Below are 18,413 nucleotides of genomic sequence, written 5' to 3' on the forward strand. Positions count from 1 at the left end.
TCTTTTTTATTGAAGGGGTTTTTGACCCCTCCTGTGCAGCAGCATACATCCTGGGCACCTTCCCCCTTCCTTGGTGCTGATGTTGCCCCCCAAAGCTTAACACCCCACGCTGGGGGCTGTCAGTTGAGGCGAGGGTGCTTCCAGGAGTGGGACCCCTTTGGGGAGCCCAGTCTCCTTGGCCAGGGGGTCGCGGAGTGAGATTCTGGTAGTGCAAAAGGGGTGAGGGTTGGGGTTCAAAGGCACAGTGGGGCGGAGGCAGGGCAGGGCCAAAGCAGCCCCTTCTTCCCTCAGGCAGGGGAGCGTGGCCGCCCCTCGGAGGTCAGTGCAGGGAGTGGGGGGCAGAGCATCTGCTGCAGCCTCAGTGGGTGGGGCGGGTGGGGCTTTCATCTGCTGCGTCCTCTAAAGCCTGGGGAGGGAGCAGCCAGCCTTCCTGAGGCCTCTCCCCAGAGCCGGCTTCCAATGGGCCGCTTCTCCTCTCCGGGTGCAGAGGCTCCTTCCTTGCCGATGGGAGTCCTGGCAGCATCTGATGCCCCTTTGGCAGGCGCTCAGTGGCAGTTCTGGCATTGGGGGTGGCACCTTTCCCCATCCACGTTGCACCGGCAGCCTCCGCTGGTGTCACCGGGACCCTGCCAGGGAGGAGGACAAAGCGCATCAGGGGGAGACCAACCGCCCGGCCGGAAGGGAGTTCCATAGAGCGGAGCTTCCTAATGGTCTGGTGCTTTGGAGGCATCCAAGCCCCCTTCCCAAGGAGCCTGTCTCCCGAAGTCCGCAAGGCCTCAGCACACAGTCCATCTCCCTCTGAGAAAGCCCTTAAGACTTCCTATCCTCTGGCCGCCCTCACCCCTCCATTTATCTCTCTACTGGGATACCCTCTGCACATTGCAAAGCTTTCTGGGCCACATCATCTGTTGGACGGTTTGAAGATTGGGTAGTAGCTCACCAGCCAGCCCCCCTTTTCGTCCAGCCCCCCCCCCCCGTTAGTCCCTTCGGGAGGCAAAGCCTCGCTCTCGCCCCTCCTCCTGCCTGGTGTGCCAGCCCCTGAGCCCCCTCCCTCCGGTGCTTACCCCAGGCCCCCAGCGCGGCCCCTTGGTCACCCAGCAGATCTCCGTCTGGCAGACAGGGCAGCGGAGCCAGTCGCAGCCCCCCTTCTTCTGCACCACGATGCGGCAGACGGGACAGTGCATGGCCTCTCCTAGCTGCACCAGCATCTGGTGGAGACAGAGAGAGGGTGGCCATAGATCCATAGAGGGGAGGGGCTCCCACGGGTCACTTAGTCCAACCCCATCATGCCCTTTGTGCCAAGAGGAAAATGCACCCAGAGGCCGTCCGGGGGGTGGCCAGAACAGGCCCTTGTCCAGTCCCTTTGAGCTGCTCCCCATCTTACCGCCCCCCCCCCGGCATTGATCCCCTTGAGGTATCCTAAGGATCGGTTCTGCTGGTGCCCACAGCCCAGGCGACAGGGCTGAATACCGTGCCAAGGAACTTGGGCTTTGAACGTTTCATTGGGGTGGGAAGAAGCGAGGCCGGCCCCAGCCCCTGCCGTGAAATACAGCCCCCTCTCCCTCCCTCCCTCCCTCCCTCCCGGCCAGCTCACCTTCAGCATGTTGCTGGTCTCGCGGGCAGCAGCGTCGTTGTGAGCCTGGAGCTGCAGCTTGTCCTGGTATTGCTTGCAGTTCATGCCCTCGTGGATGGCCTGCGAGTGGAGGGCAGAGAATCAAACCCCCGGCGTCCCCGCAAAGGGTTCCTTCCTGCTGCTCAAACTGCCACCATCCTGCCTCCCTTCCCCCAGGGGCTGCTGAAGCATGGGGCCAGGACGCAAAGGAAGTAAAGACAGCGAACTTGCAAGAAGAGGAGATAGGAATACTAAAGCAATGAGGAGAGAAATTAAAAGAAGAGGAGCAAAAAACTGCTCCAGCTAAACACACAAGAGGGAAAACAAAACAAATTCCTTCCAGTAGCACCTTAAAGACCAACTAAGTCAGTTCTTGGTATGAGCTTTCGTGTGCATGCACACTTCTTCAGATACCAAGTGTGCATGCACACGAAAGCTCATACCAAGAACTGACTTAGTTGGTCTTTAAGGTGCTACTGGAAGGAATTTGTTTTGTTTTGACTATGGCAGACCAACACGGCTACCTATCTGTAACACAAGAGGGAAGTGGGTGTTAAAGGAAGCAGCTGATCAGCAAGCTATCGGGAGTGATAAAGGAGGCTGCCCGGGAGGGAGGAGGTAAAAGCCCATGGATCCTCAGGATTTTTGCATTGGGCTACCCCAAACTCACCGTCAAATCACATGTCTGTGGCCACAGTGTGAACCACAAAAATCATACATCCACTGTTGCGTTGAGAATATTTTTTTCTTGTTTTCCTCCTCTAAAAACTAGGTGTGCCTTATGGTCAGGTGCATCTTATGGAGCAAAAAAATACGGTGGCTTGATTCCTTCAAGGAGATTTCTCCCCTCCAGTGTTTCTGAAAGAGGCTAGAAAACAGACTGGAGGCTGCTGACAGCTCAGAGGGCAGAATGAGGGAGGGAGACGCTGGGGGGGGGGGGCCTGTGCTCTGGCCACCTTCAGGTCTCCTCCTGCTATTGAGCACCCTAGCCCCATCAGAATCGCAGAACTGTAGAGCTGGAAGGGACCCTCAAGGATCATCTAGTCCCTGCAATGCAGGACTGCCAGCACTTCTCCTTCCTTCTTTCCAATCCCCACCTGTGGGCCTCCAGCCCCTAAGCCAGTCCCCATGGAGGTGGGGGGCCGAGGGCACAGTGCTGCCCCTGCCTGGGCTCACCTTGCAGACGAGGCAGTTGAGGGCCCAGCAGATGGGGCAGCGGAACTCATTGACGTCGTCCTCGTAGATGCACCAGCCCAGGCAGTCGGCCGTCTGGCAGTGGTAGCTGTTCTGGGCCCTGCTCTCGGCCACGGCCAGCCGCCGCTCCAGGAAACGCTCATACTCATCCCACGACACCAGCTGCGGAGACCAGGGAGCTGGCTCAGAGCCCCAGAGAGAGGGAGGGCAGGGCATGGGCTGGCCGGGGGGCACCCCCTGGCTTCCGTGGCCGGAAGGGGGTGGAAATCAAAGGAGTGTCTGGCCATGGCAGCCTCCTCCACTCCCTCCGTCTGCAGGAGGACCGAGCTCTGCAAAAAAGACCTCCGGAGCTGGCCTGCTCAAAATGCCACTCTGCATCTCCAACCGCTCTCAATGACGGTGGCAGGGCAAGGGGGAGCTGAGCTGCCCCGCCAGCCTGCCCAAGGGACCCGGCCAGAGGGATCCTTGAGCCTTGCGGACTCACCGCCCGGATCTCCCTGTCCTGGAGGTGGCTGCTGCAGGCATAGGAGTCGTCCCGGAAGGGACAGGCCACCTGGGGCTCCTCACTGCAATTGATCAGCTGGCGCAGGCAGTCCCTGGAGAGGGAGAAGGGGGGACGGCAGTGGGATCAGGCCACAGCACCCTTCCTTCCTTCCTTCCTCCCACCCCCCGTCCCTCCTTCCCCAGGCAGGCCAGGTTACCTGCAGAAGCTGTGCAGGCACTCCCGAAGCAGGACGCCCTCGCCAGGCTCCACGTTCAGGTAGCAGATGCGGCACTCAATCTCCTCCCGGTTGGGCACCAGCGCCGCCTCGTCCAGCTGCTGCAACTGCTGGAAGTTCTGCAGCCGCTCTTGCTCCAGGGCCTGGAGGGGGCAAAGAGGGGCATGTGGTGGTTGCCCAGCAGGCAGGCCGCAGGCCCCTGGTTAAATGTGGGTAGGGGGCTCAGCCTGGGCACACCCACCACCCAGGCTGGTGAGATTTGGAGGGTCAGCTGTAACCCGTTGGAGAGCCTCCTAACTCTGCAAAAAGGGGCAGAAGCCCTATTACTACTACTATTATTATTATTATTATTATTATTATTATTATTATTATTATTATTATTATTATACCACAGTGGTACCTCTGGTTACATACTTAATTCGTTCCGAAGGTCCGTTCTTAACCTGAAACTGTTCTTAACCTGAAGCACCACTTTAGCTAATGGGGCCTCCCACTGCTGCCGCGCCACCGGAGCACGATTTCTGTTCTCATCCTGAAGCAAAGTTCTTAATCTGAGGTACTATTTCTGGGTTAGCGGGGTCTGTAACCTGAAGCATCTGTAACCCGAGGTACCACTGTAATACTACCTTTCCCCAAAGATCAGAGAGTGGTTTACAACATAAAAATGCAAAATGCGTAACATAATAAGAAAAAAACACAACCCGCCCACCGCCAGGCACATTTAAAAGGCTGCAGATTGTTTTAACAGTGGAAGAGGAGCATTTTTGCCTGGTGCCTAAAGATATTATCACGAGCCGGAGTCGGTTGAAGGTCAGCAATTAAAAAATCCCACCAGTATAGTTGAAGTTAACTCTTTATTCAAAGGAACCAAAGCAGCTCAGGCCCAGTGATCCCAGCAACTGTTCCCAGCAGGTCTTGCCCCAATAAGGCAGCTGCAAGGACTGAAGACCCCCGCCTTCCCCCAGCTGCCAAAGTCCCCTCCTCTCCTGGGTTTGTTTCAAGGAAGCGGAGACTCTGGCAGCTCTCCTCCTCTGCCCTTTCTGTTTCTCTGCATGTTCTGGGAGACCAGTGGGGAGGGGAGCTGGTCACAGCAGGAGAGAGAGACCCCCTGGACCCTTCAGCAGCCGGTCTCCCCTCCTCTCCTGCCTCTGAGTCTGCACTGCTCTCTGCCACAGCCTCTTCTTGCTCACTAAGCCCTGTTGCCTCTTCAGCTTCCAACGCCTCTTGCTCCCAGTCTGCTCCCTCTGACCAGGCATCCTTGTCCCACCACCAATTCCCGGGCTCTGAGCCTTCTTCCCCTGGGGGTTCCCTGGCTGGAGCCTCACACCACTCCTCTGCATCCAGCCGGCCCATGACAGAAATGGAGTGAAGGTGCCAGTCGTCCCCCCCCCCCAAAAAAAAAGCCTGATGGGAAAAGTAGGATGCAAGACTCTGGAACAAATGCTCTGGGAAGAGGCATAAAATGAAGGTGGTGTCCCAAAGCATCAGCTTCTGAAGAGCAGCAAGAATGTTGGAAGATACAGTAATGCACACTTTGGGTGGCTGATCTCAGGAGCCCTTTTGCAACACCCCCTCTAAGGCAGTCCAGCAACTGCATGCATGTTTTGGGAAGGGGCAAGGCAGAGAGCGAGACTTAGTAAAGGGGGTTACCGCACCACCTGTGGAAGACCCTCCCCTGACCAGGGCAACTGGCACCCACAGGATCTTGCCAAGACTTGGCCAAGACGGATCTGCTTGCTCAGGCCTCTGAAGGCCTTTGCTGTTGACCCAACCCAATGGGTGTGCTTTATTCTTCTGCGATTTTATTATAGGGCTTGTTTACATTCCAAATGGCTCTCTGCTCTAGAAACGACAGAGGGGAAGGGCAGCTTCTTCCTGCTTTCAGTCTCCAACTTTTGGGGAATCAGGATCCTGAGATGTCTGGCAAGCACATGACAGCAGCATTCACAGAATTATGGAACTGAGTGAGTTGGAACCCAGAGGTCATCTAGTCCAACCCCCGGCAATGGAAGGAGCTTTTTGCTGGCTCCCTCCTCCTCTATGCTTGTCTAATTGTGCCTCTGGGGGGCTGCTAAACCCATTCTGGGGTATCTCCCAAACCTTCAGAGATTTAGCGGGTGAGGGATATGAAGGGAGGGGAAAAACTCCATGTGAAAGCAGACCTCATTGTCCATTCCTGCCCCTTCCGTGTAGTGGGCCTGAACCTGTGGAACTCCCTGCTAGTTGAAATTAGGCACATGACTAAGACTTCCTTGTTCCAGCAAACAGTTTAAGGCAGTGCTCAGTTTTATGATACGTTTTTATTCTTTTGCTGTCCCATTTTTGGTGGCTTGTTTTTATGTACCCCACTAAAGCAAGGAATGCAAACCTGTTGCACTTCCCCAGACATGAGACACCCATGAAATCAGCAAGGGGGGGCGAGGCAGTGAGGCTGCTCCAACCCTTGAAGTGGCTGTAGCAACTCGTTCGCAGGCAAAAGGGCCGGCTGTGGCAAAGAAAGCCTCACTGAAATTCTCTTGAGGGGAAGCTCACAGCAGAGACCCCTCAGTCCCCACTCTGTGGCTCAGAGAGGACAGTGGGGAGACTTATTTGGATCAGGATGACCACCCTCTCTCACCCCCCCACCCACACGCATACCTCCAGAACAGCCCCTGCCCCCTTTCCCCATCAATGACGCTACAGAGAAGTACCAGGATGGACCGTCAAGCCCAAATGAATCATTTAATAGAACAAAGGATTTGCTCTCCAATTCATTTTTTAAAAAATCAAATTTACAAACACGTTATGCAGAAATCAAGCCATTTCAAAACAGGTCCCGAAACTTCTGCTGCTGAATAATCAGTGTTCAGTACAGAGAGGGAGAGAAGGGCGTTTGCTGCCCCATCAGGGGCCAGGGCAGCAACAACTGCCCCACGGCGAGGGGAGCCACCTGCTCCAAGATCTGCTGGCTGGGGCAGACCCCCTGACCCACTGAGAAACAGCCACCTTCAGGGGAGGGGGTTACAGCATTTCTCTTTCAAAGTGCTATCACGGCAGAGGTCCCGGGCAATGCAGAGGGTCTCTCTTTCTAGTCCAGCATCAGCATAAGCAAGTCCCCAAGGCAGAGCCTGGCCTTGCGGTTCAAACGCTGCCTGACCTTTGGGGCTGAGCAGGCCATGGATTCTCCTGGTCAAAGGCACACGGGGAGAGCAGCCTCCATGGGGGGCAGAGACCTTCAACGCAGGCCCCAACGGAGCGAGGAGCACAAAGCCAGCAAGCGGGAGGCTCCCGGCAAGCAGCAACGACGCCCTGGCTGTGCAGGCCTAAGGACAGAGCGGAGGAGAGCCAGAGGCAACTGAGGGAGGAAGGCACTGCGGGGCAAAAAGGAAGGAAGCTCCTGTAGGGCAACGGGCTCCGTGGGTTGGGCAGGCAGCCCACAGATCTGATGCACAGCGTCAAATACAGCAGATCGACTGCCTCCACTGGGCAAACAGCGCGCGCACACACACACACACACATTTTCATGGTGGGGATCACAACCTATGAACAGCTCATGGTATTCAGGTGGCAGCCCCACTGCAGGGGCTATCGTGGCCCAGGAGACTGACCTGGCTCCAACCTTGAAGGCTCACACAGCTCCAGTCTTCCATGAGCGAGAGGCAGGGAGGCTGGGCAGCTGCCAGTTGAGCTGGGAAATGGGCTGAGCTCCAAGACCCAGGTGGAATGGAGGGGCAAGGGGGAAGGCAAGGCAAACCCACAAGCGTTGCATGGCTGCGCCCCAAAAGCTGCTCAGGTGGGACCCAGCTCTTGCTGCTGTCACAGGGGGCTCTCAAAGCACACCCCCCAATATGGCTTTGCACCCACTGCCTTGCTCAAAGGCCGGCCAGCCAGTGAAGCCGCCAAGGGCCAGCAGGGACTCTCAGCTGCTTGTTCTCAGAGAGGAAGGTGGGGGGGGCAGCCACAGAAGCCCAGCCCTGCCCTGCCCCTTGGGCTTCACTGTCCGCTTGGCTCATCTTGGCAGCCCTTGGTGCTGCAGCCGGGACTAACACACGTCCCCACTGCAAGGCTGGGAGGGGCAGTGGTGGCAATGGCGGCCCCGGCTCTGAGGAGGGCTATGAGAACTCCGAGGAGAGGTGGATAAAGTCGTCCGGGGTTCCCAGGCTGTGGGCACAGGGCACAGCGGAACCGTCTTCTCTCCTTCCTTTTTCCTGCCACAAGAGAAAGAAGAAAGAAGAGAAGAGAGTCGTCAGGTGCTGCCACCACCACTGCTGCTGCCGCCAGAGATTGCTGCCTGGAGCCTGACGCACCTTCACCAACACCAACACCCCCCAGAATGGACTGCAGCCCTCCCTGAGAGCCCACCCTCCTTGGAAAGCCCAGAAGGAGAAGGACGGAGTCCAAGAGATTTTGAAATTCTATTCTTTTTCTGGTGTACTCGACAACATGTTTTTCATATTTACAGGAAATGTGACGAAAACAATACACTAAAAATATACCACCGATGAAACACTGAAAGGTACAATCAAATCATAATTATTATCTCATTATTTAAGAAAATGAATCAAGCAAGAACTAAACATCACCTACATAGTTGAGGAGCAGGATTTGGCCAGTATGTTAGACCCTTAGCTCCCCATCTGACGAACCAGCTGACATCACCAAGATGTTGGGAGACAACTTCATGAGAAAGGTAAGGGGCTCTTTCCTCCCTCCCTCCCTCCCTCCCTCCCTCCCTCCCTTTGCAGGCAGAGATTGTGCCCAAAGATGTTTAAACTCAGAGGTGTGACGTCGGCCATGACAGAGGGGAAGGGGGAACCTGACCTCACTCTCAGGACCGTCCTGGAAGTGGACTCCAGGCACCCGCAGCCTCGGAAAGAGGACATGTTCATTTCCACCCTGCTTCCACTCCATTCAGCAGTTTTATTCCTTAATTTATACTCCACTCGGAGACCACAATGGCAGAACTAAAGTGATTTTGGATGAGCACTTTTTTAGCACATTTCTTATTATGTAAATTTATAGCACTTCCCTTATAAATAGCTTTGGGACTCCCTTTGGTGACGTGATCAATAAATTTAATAAGCTGAACTTACCATCATCATCTAATTAGAAATGCCAGAATTAAGAAGAATCTGCATGGAGACTCTACAAGCAAATTTGAAACAGCAAGTGCCTCTCAAATGGGGAATACTTTTGAAAACCTCCAGAACACAGTTGGGGAGCTGGCTTCTTGGACTGCTACAAACTGCAATGACGATGTTTCCTGCCCGCTTTTGTAGGCAGCAAAGGCCTCTGAATAACACCAGGTGCTGGGAGGAATCGCAAGTGGGGAGAGTGTTGCTGCTGCTTTAGGTCCTGCCTGTGGGCTTCCCAGAAGAGGCAGCTGGTTGTCCACTAGGACGACAGCTGGCTGGGCTGGACAGGCTCCCCTTGGCCTCATCCAGCTGCTGAAGGACACTTTTGGGGTTCTTAAGTGTAGGAGTGCAAATATCCAGAGTGTGGGGTCAGGTGGGATTACTATGAGCAATTATAAAATATGCATCAGGCCATTGTGTCCGTGATTAAAACATTGCATTGACTGGGTTTGATACATTGACAATAATTTCTGATCCAATTCCACAAGCTTCTACATCTAAGCCATTTTTCCTCTACTGCCCATTTCTCTCTGCCTGACAGGCATGTATAAGCATTCTAGGACACAGACCACTTGCCGGCTGCTGCATCAGGCATCCTGGGTCGTAAATATGATAGTTAGCTTTGATGTAGTTTGTTAATCGTTCACAAGGAGATGCTAAATACTACCTATCCTTCCTCTCGTTTATTGCTGCTTATGACCTCCGGAGTTTTCTAAAGCATTCCTCCTTGCTTCCTCCTTTATTTACTCTGAATTACGTATGCATGCTCAAGTAAGAAATTAGCTCTTCCTAGTTTTAACCTTAACTTTGTCCCACGTGGGTGTTTTTGAAACGCTCAGAGGAAATCTGATTGGTTCTTATGAACACTGTGTAAAAAGTTCTTTTGTGAATAAAACAACCTGGGCCGGAGGGTGGAGAGGAATTATTATATGCACTCCTCCCAGAGTCTTGCTGGTCAAGCCTGTGTGTGTATTCTATTAATCAGAGTCTAATCCTTTGCTTTGGGAACGCCGCATTAAGGAGCTGCATAAGGAGAGGGAGCTCGAGAAAAGAGCCCGGAGAGCTGGGAGCAGCGCACAAAGCTTCAGACCCCTGCAGGGAGCTTCTCCAGCAGACTATGAGGCACAGGAAGGGAGCTAGCCAGACCTACCTTCTGGTACTGTAAGATGCCCTCCTTCTCCTGCTGCATCCGCCACAGCTCCACCTCATCCGGCCTGTAGCTCCCGGGAACCACATAGTTGGCAGGCCGGTCTGTGCTGCACATCTCGCAGCCGGGCCGGGTGGGCTTGTTGATGAAGGTGCAGGTGGGGCAAGACCAGCCAGTCTGCAATGGGAGATGAGGAGGAGGAGGAGGAGGAGGAGGAGGAAGAGGCCGCTAGACGTGGCGCCTGCAAGGACAGCCCCTGTCCAAGAGGCCGTGGGCCAGGATGCAGCCACGTGCCCCACGACCACCCCTCTCCCACTTGTGCTTCCTGCTGGGCGATGAGACCCACCCCAGAAGGCGCTCTGGCCCCTTTCTTGAGCAGACTATGGGGTGAGGGGAGACAAGGCCACAGGGGGCCCAGGGACTGGGAAAGAGAGAGGGGCCATATATATGGGGAGGCGGCTGCCTTGAGTTTCGCCACTTAGCAGAGGGAGTACATACCGGCACAGGAGAGGGAGGAGGGGCGGCAGCCGGGGGTGGAGGGGCTCGCGAGTGGCCAGGGAGGAATTTCCCCAGGAAGTGGCTGCTCTCACCAACATCCCTCTTCCTGTTAGAATTTTTCACACCTGCAACGGAAGAAGGCAGCTTAGAAGAAGAAGGTTTAAGAACTTCGCAATTGCAAAGTTTCTCTTAAACAAAAGCTAGGTTAATATCGATCAGTCTGAATATAAGCATGTTAACTATTGGAGAGATATTAATGACTGTTCACAAACTTTGTTTAAATAAAGGTAAACAAATAAATGTTGTCCCTATGGTTAAGCTCTAAACTCTTCCAGATACATTAAAGGAGGCTTTTCTATGAACATGAAAAACTGGTTGGATCATTTCTCAGGTATGCAGATTTGCACTCTAACAAAAATCAGATACGTTTCCTTTTCAGGAAATAGAAGTCCTCCTGACTCCCAGAGGCATCAGGCCTGACTGCCACCTACAGCCATATTTTGGGTTGAAGTAGCTTCGGGATGAATATTTTCAGGTTGCGCTCTGCAGCGACCCAGAAGTAACAGAGCGCGTTACTTCTGGGTTTCGCTGCTTGCGCATGTGCAGACGCTCAAAATGACATCACATGCATGCGCAGAAGCGGTAAAACGCGCCTTATGTTTACTTCAGGATGCGAACGGGGCTCTGGAACGGATCCCGTTCATATCCAGAGGTACCACTGTACTGGTCATGGGCAGGTCATTTTTGTTGCTGTTGGTTTCCTCTTTTTGGGTTGGGGGGGGTGGTTCAAGGCAGAGCAAAGCAAGAAGGAGCAACAGGGACAAGAAGAGGAGCTAAGAGTGCTCAGCATGCAAGTTCCTATGTCCCTCCCTCCCTCAGCCAAACCTAAGCGCCCGCCCCCCCTAGCACAGAGGGACAGATTCCTATTAGTATAATTTGTGAATTTATACCCTGTTTTAGGATTGGACCTTTAACCACACACTGTCACAAGCTGTGTATCCAGATGTAAGAAAGAGATGCAAAGCTTGGCTGTAAGGATGCAACAACGTTAACAATATGCCATATAGCTGTAAACTAGTGGTCAGATTTGCACCACAGAGTAGGAAAGATATGAATAAATGAGAAACTGGACTTTAGTAACTGAATTTGGCCTTTTGTCTTCCTGATTTAAATTGCCTTGACTTGCAGGCAGAAAAGCCGTTGGGGAGAGGTGTAACCTGTTCTGAGGGTTCTGAAATGAACCGCCTGCTTCTAGCCAGATGCAACCTCTTCCCCTTTTTTCCTGACTAAGGAGCCCCCGCCATCCCCAAAGGGCTCCCTGCCTGCTCACTTTTCTTGGGCAGACAGGTGGGCAAGGTGCTGAATTTGTTCCTGGCATCCGTGTTGTCCGCCAGGGGCGAGGGGGGCGGCTGCAGCACCACCCAGTCCCTGTCCTCCTTGAAGCGCTGCTCAGAGAGGTGGGCGCCCTTTGCCGAGAGCAGGTAGAGGAAGGCCGTGTCGCCGTCCTTCCGTATCCCGTAAGAGCCAACGGTTCGGTCATCCACGCAGAGACACTGGCCAATAATCCAGCGCTGGACGCTGGGGTGGAATCCGTAATCCTGAAAGACCTGGGGGAAGCAGAGACAGGGTCAGTGGGAGTCTGAAGGCCTCTGCAGCAGGCCAAGCAGCCAGGCAGTTGTTGGCGCTTTCCCCCAGAAGCTGCCCCAGGGAGGGAACCAGAAGACAGCATCCCCGCCTCTGAAAAGCTGTGCCCGGGTTACCTTCTGCCTGAGCCCTGCAATGGTGGTGTACGTGTGGACGCGGGTGGTAATGCTCGTCGAGCAAGTGGCGTCTTCCACCTGCACCTTCATGCTAAAAAGGAAAGGAATCGGCCAGTGAGATGAGCACAGCGTGTCCCGCAACCGGCCATCTTCAGAAGAGGAGGCGTGCAGGGGATTGGCCCCAAATCACACAGCCTAACCCACCCAGCCTCCTCCAGAGACACAAGCTCCCTGCCCAGCCCTCCACTCCCACCTGATCTCGCTTGTGGGGTAGCAGGACTCCTTCAGCAGGATCCGCAGAGCAGCGTGTTGCTGGGCGAGCAGCGTGGCACAGCGCATGGCCTCCTCCTCGTCCCCGAGCTCAATGGCAGTGGACAGGTGGAGCGCCAGGTCCTCTGAGGAGGAGACAAAGCCAGGCATGAGCCAGCCAGGTTAAGCTGTGCGCCCCCCATCTCAGGCAAGCCTTCCGCCTCCCCCACTTCTCCAAGGTCTGTGATGGAAAACCTCCTAGGGAGCCACCCACTGCTGAGCAAGAGCTCTCAAAAGCAGCCCCACCCCCTGCCCCACACTTGGCTTGCTGCTGCAGGTGGTCACACCCAAGACTTCCTTCCAAATGACTTCTAAAAGCTTTCTTATCTTATTCTGGTTTGAGCCTTTGTACTCTGCTCTTTTCTTAGTCACACAGAGGCCTCGTCCAGCTATTGGATTGGCTTTAGTTGTCTTCCGTTGCAGCAGAACTCGGGCGAGGACCTGGGAGGCCAGGATTCGAATCCCCAGTTAGCCACAAAGCTCACTGGGTGTGGACCTAGGCTAGTCATTCACCCTCGGACTAACCTACCTCAAAGGGTTCCTGCGAGGATAAAATGGGGAGGAGGGGACCTGTGTCAACAACCTTGAGCTCCTTGAGGAAAGGTGGGATATGAATGCAATAAATGACACTCTTCTCTTCATTTATGTTGACCGGTTGGTTTTTTACTTTTTAAAAAAAATGAAAAAAAGTTGGGGCAGTTGGAGGGGCTTACAATATCGCTGGCAAGGGCAGCCCCCTCTTCCTCATCCAGCTCAAGCAGCCGCTCTTTCAGGACATTTATGCTGCTCTGGTGTGTTATACGGGGCAAACCGCAAAGCACAGCTGGGGAGCCTCCAACCCAAGCCCTGGATGCGGCCCCCTACTTAACTGCATCTGGCCCCTGGGTATTTCCAGCGACTCCTCACCACTGAGGTGGTGGATCAAGCAGGCACTCAGGGAAGAGGTCAACATAAAAGGAAATAAAACCAACCAAGTGCTTTTAATGCAATCATTCAATGAATACTTGCATGGGCACCATATGAATCCCAGTGGATTAGCGTCAATGGGAAGGAAAGGTTGAACAGGAAGTATAAACATAGCTTGTTTTTTAAATGGATATTATTTATTCATCTGTTTACCTCTTGCTAGTCAAAATGGCTTCTAAGCCATAGAAATATGGGGGTGATTTTGGGCAATTACTGAAACCAAGTTCCCTCTCAATTCACCTTCTCAGAAATACTTCACGAAATGCACCCACTCCTCATTACCATTGTGCAACAAAACCAGCTGCCTAACCTGATACAGGCAGAAGGAAATTTCAGATATGCAAACATCACATTTCCTGGCAGCTGAGTAGCATTTATGATGTGTCTTCAAGGGCACACTGCCAGTGGACAAGTGTCCTATGCCATCAGCCACCCACCTTTCCTGGCAAGCTCCAAGGGCAGGGAGACATCGATGTCTGACAGAGAGTTGAAAAGTGCCAAGGGAAGTGGAGAAGGCCGTCCTGTCAGCAAACTGCTTCCCTCAGTAGCTGGGGAGAAAAAAGACTTTAGAAGAAGTGCTCCAGCAGGCAGACACAGAACATAAGAAGATCAGACTAGCCCGCTGGATCAGGCCGATGGGCCATCTAGTCCAGCATCCTGTTCTCACAGGGGCCAATCAAATGCCTGTGGGAAACCCGCAAGCAGGATTCGAGCACCAGAGCCTATTCAGAGACTACTCCATTAACACAGGAAATGATTATGCTTCAGAATAATAAGCCGGAGAGTTTACCAAAGAATAAAGATGCAGAATTAACCAGTTTCCCTCGGGGGTTTTCTGGAGGGCAGAGCAAGTCTGTCTCCACCCTCCTGCCCCACCAGGTTTCATCACTGCTGGCTCCTGGTCAGCACTGCAAATGCACCTGACATGCAGCTAGACATCAAGGTGGCTATAGCACAGCTTACGACCTGCAGAGCCTCCTGAGCTTAGGAGCAGAAGCAGCCCTGGAAAAGGAGTCTATGGTACAGCTCAGGTGTATAGCTAGAAGCGAGAGCCTGGGGGCGGTGCAGAGGTACATTGTTTCCCCCACCCCAGAGCTGTTCAGCCACAACAACCCATTTTCTCAACCTTCCTGCTATACTAACTGCCCTACAGATCAAGGCAGGTGCATCTGATTGCATTGAGAGTGCAGGCCTCTCCTCTTCTGACCACCTCTTCAGAACTGACAAACCATGGCTTGTGTAAGAGCCATGCCCTCTCTCACCACCAGAAGCCGAACCCTGGCATTGTAAGTGCCTTCCAGGGCAGGAGCTGACCTTTCTGGAGCTCCTGGAGGGAGCTGCTGACAACTGTCCACCACTTCTGTGCCTCATGCTCATCCTCAAAGTGGAAAACAAGGGGGTCTTCTGGGCGGGCTAAGAACTTCAGCTCATGACACGTGGCAGTCTTCACCTGATAGGAAATGTCTCTGAGGTTGTACTCAACAAGGCCCTGGGGGCAGAAAAGCATTAGTGGGCGAGTGCAAAGTCAAATAGCCCCAACCAGCTCTTGTTGAGGCCTCTTTACCTCAAGCAACACAGGGGTCAAAGCACCCATTCTATTCTTCAGCCAAGTCTCATCAGGCTCCCCCACATCAGTGCTCATGCTGAAAGCTGCTCCCACTGCTGAAGACCTCTCCTTGCACAACAGGACTTGCCCCCTTCCTCTCCTCCCTCTGTGCAAAACTGCTTGAGAGGTTCTCCCATCCCTCCAGAGCTGATTTTGAGGGTGTATGGACTGCAGGGGAGAGAGAGAAGAGGGGGAAGTTCCATTCTGCAAGTGGAACTCCTAAGAACAGAAGGAGAGAACTTGCTGAATCAGGCCAATGCCCCATCTAGTCCAGACTCCTGTTCTTGCAGTGGCCAGCTAAATGCCTCCATGAAAGCCACAAGCAGGATTCAAGCCCAAGAGCCCTCTCTCCTCCTGGGGTTTCCAGTAACTGCTATTCAGAAGCATTACTACCTCTGACTGCAAAGGCAGAGCTTAGCCATTATGACTAGCAGCCATCAATAGGCCTCTCCTTTGTGAATTTGTCCAGTCCTCTTTCAAAAACACCCAAGTCTCTTGCAGGAACATTGGATACTACCTCGGGGTGAGGGTGTCTTTAGAACTCCACTGGCAGAAGCAAGAGGGGCCTGCATGCCCTTTCCTGTTCTGCCCTATTTGTTTACAGCCCCTCATGATGGGTGTGAGGCCTGTGTGTGGTAGGCAGGATGTTATAGGGGTAACAAGAAGATATAAGGCACAATCCACAAACGCCACTAACCAAAGCAGTTTCAGTGCTGCGCCCAGGCCTGAAACTGGATTTAAATGGGTCCAGATAATCAGTTTCCCCCAAGCATGCCTTGAGCTGGATCACCAATACCGTCTGAAGGACTCAAACTGTTAAACATGTTGACTGCAAGCCATTTTGGGTACTTCTGTATGTGATCGAAAGGTGGGGATGTAATTGTTTTTAATGAGTAGTACATTATGAGCAGGCATACTTGAAGCACACAATGGACTAAGGTATGTCGAGGAACGGACCTGGCCTTTCTACTTGATCCAATAAATCAGTGCATTTAACAAAATGGAAGTGCAAGGGAAACAGAAACAGGCTGCTACCATGATCCTTGCTTGGATAGATGAGCTGGATATCCTATGATCAAATCCCTGGATGTTGTTGGTTGTTGTTATTAATAAACACTTAGGAAGCACCTAGTTCTTTTTCTAAGCATTGTTCATACATTGAGACATCCTGTAAAATGTGGGCTGGGTGGGGAGAAATGACTTTGCTGGCCTCTTGGGCACCTCTTGTGAAAGAGGCGCACCTTCAGCGCCACTCAGAGAAGAGGCACATTTTCCAGCAAAGGCCGACAGCGGCTAGAAGGCCCCAAACAGCCCGGGCTTTGCCCCTGGCGCGGCTTCCCCACGGCTGGGCAACCCCCTCCAGCAGCTGAAATGCACCCACTCCGGTCTGACGGGTTGGGGCAGCTGCTGGCCCGAGAGCTTCAAGGGCCTGTGGGGAAGAAAGGCAGCAGGGAGGAGGCAGCCGCCTCTGGTAAGTGGGCGAGACAAGCCGATGTGGCAGGGCCAGAGGGGCGGACCAGGACCTGGGTTCAAATTCCCCTTGGGCCACGGAGCTCAGTGGGCGTGACCGGGGGGGGCAGTCGGCCTGGCCCGACCTCGCAGGGTTGTTGTGGGGGGGTGAGAGGAGGAGGAGGAGGCCCACACGCCCCCCGTTGAGCTCCCTGGAGCAGGGCGGCCCAGGGAAGGGGTCCCACTGCCTCCCCCCCCCCGAGGCCCCCTCCCCTCCCTTCCCCTCTCACCGCTTCGCCCCCCGACTCCGCCGCGCCCCTCAAGCCGAACCGGAAGCGCTCGGGGCCGGGCGCCGCGCTCAGCTGGAGCCGGAAGAGGCGCCGCGCTTCCCGGCCGGACGGCGAGGCCGGGGGCGCGTCCGGCGAGCGCGGCACCCAGGCCTTGGCCGAGGCCAGCAGCACCAGGCCCGACGGGGACGGCGAGCAGCCCGGCGCCGCCGCCATCGAGTCGCCGCCCGGAACCGGAAGCCGAGCGCGGCTCCCCGCGGGGCGCTTCCGGCGCGCCCCCCCCGTCCACCACCCCTCCGCCGCCGGGGAGAAACGGCCGCCCGGCGCCGAGGTTCCGGGCCAGGCGGGGACCCCGCTCAGCTCTCAGCCTGTGGATATACATTTGGACGGCATGTTCGACGCGGCCAGGGCCGGAATGACCTATAAGCTCAACAAGCTCTAGCTTAGTTAGGGCCCCACTCTCTTGTGGTCCCCCCAAAAAAATTAAAGGAAAAAAACACCTGGATGTACATTTCCAAAATATAAGATAAAAAAACAAATAAAACAAAACCTTCATACAGCAACAGTGTTTTGTGTTGTGTATGGACCTATTAGGTCCATAAATTACCATATAGCCTATATTCAACAACAACAAAAACAGCAACACTTTGTTGCTGACAAAGGACATCTAAAGGGCCCCATTACCTTCAGGAGCTTAGGGCCTCGTCAAACCTAAATCCGGCCCTGGCCCTCCTATATACAGTATATACTGTGTTTGATGCAGCACTTGGGCTTCTTAAAAGATGGTTGTGGCCACCCCCTGGAAAGAACTTGCCTGCCTTCCACGTTTCAACGCCCAGCCCTTCTGGCCCCATTGGCTGGGGCTGATGGGAGTTGTAGTTCAAGGCTACCTACCTGCATCGTAGGGGGTTGGACTACTAGATGACCCTTGGGATCCCTTCCAACTCATCAATTCTATGATATGATGTCTGCTGCCCCCTTGGAGCTTGGCGGGAAGGGCAGGCCTTGTGCCAGCTCTCAGGCTGGTGTGGAGCAGGGCTGTCAACAGGGAGCATGGGCTGTGCCCCCTCTGCTCTACAGTGGGCTCCTTCCACCAGCACATTGTTTTTCCCATTGGCAAAGGAGTGTGTTTTGGGAGTTACACCAAAGGAGACTTCTGTCCCCTCCAAGAACCCCTCTGCAGCTGGGCTTTCTGCTTAGGACAGCCCTCTGAAAGAACTTAACATCTGCATATGTTTGTGTGGCGTTTGCCCTCCTAGGTGGGTCATAAGGAAAGGGTTAAATGAGTGTGAAGTGATTGGCCAGTGGGAACCCAAGGGGAGGAGTTAGCGTTAGAGTTGGAGTTGTTTGGAAGTCAGTTGGGAGTTGGAGAAGGAAGAGGGAGGACAAGTCTGTGGGTTGGTCTAGTTTTGATGTGTGAGAGTGAGTGAAACTGTTAGGAGGAGTCAGATAGACAGTTGGGATAATCAGTTAGAAGTTATTAGGAAAGGTATAGGCCGGTATAGAAACTAAGGATAAGAAACTGACAAGAAAAATTATCTGAAACCATAAACCTGTTAAGGCTTATAAAATAAACTTGCTTATTTGATTTAATGTTAACAACTGTCTGGATTCTGTGTGTACCCGAGAGAAACGGGTTGGTGGCAGCGGGAAAGCGATCACAGTGGTGGCACAGGGATCAATAGACCGTCAAACGTCCGGGGACCCTGTGTGATCACCACAGTTTGCAATCCAAATTGCCACAGGAGATCC

At 53.9% G+C, this 18,413-nt stretch overlaps 1 protein-coding gene across 2 annotated transcripts; it reads right to left on the bottom strand.

The window, feature by feature from the left end:
* Nucleotides 1-36: 36 nt before the first annotated feature.
* On the bottom strand, nt 37-16,885 carry SHARPIN (SHANK associated RH domain interactor). 2 transcript variants are annotated; one of them, XM_081873214.1, is made up of 14 exons: nt 16,665-16,885; nt 14,634-14,808; nt 13,757-13,867; nt 12,298-12,439; nt 12,045-12,135; nt 11,615-11,891; nt 10,285-10,409; nt 9,790-9,963; nt 3,508-3,668; nt 3,291-3,402; nt 2,789-2,968; nt 1,595-1,693; nt 1,065-1,208; nt 37-626 (listed from the first exon to the last, which is right to left on the bottom strand). In XM_081873214.1, exons 1-14 carry the CDS (start codon nt 16,875-16,877, stop codon nt 546-548), a joined length of 2,085 nt encoding a protein of 694 aa, XP_081729340.1. In that variant the 5' UTR covers nt 16,878-16,885; the 3' UTR covers nt 37-545. The 2 variants fall into 2 exon arrangements, with proteins under 2 accessions (XP_081729340.1, XP_081729341.1); XM_081873215.1 differs by lacking the exon at nt 16,665-16,885 and adding an exon at nt 14,884-15,002.
* Nucleotides 16,886-18,413: the final 1,528 nt, after the last annotated feature.

The sequence above is a fragment of the Podarcis erhardii genome (assembly GCF_964252035.2).
Source record: "Podarcis erhardii genome assembly, chromosome: 8".
Classification (NCBI taxonomy): Eukaryota; Metazoa; Chordata; class Lepidosauria; order Squamata; family Lacertidae; genus Podarcis; species Podarcis erhardii.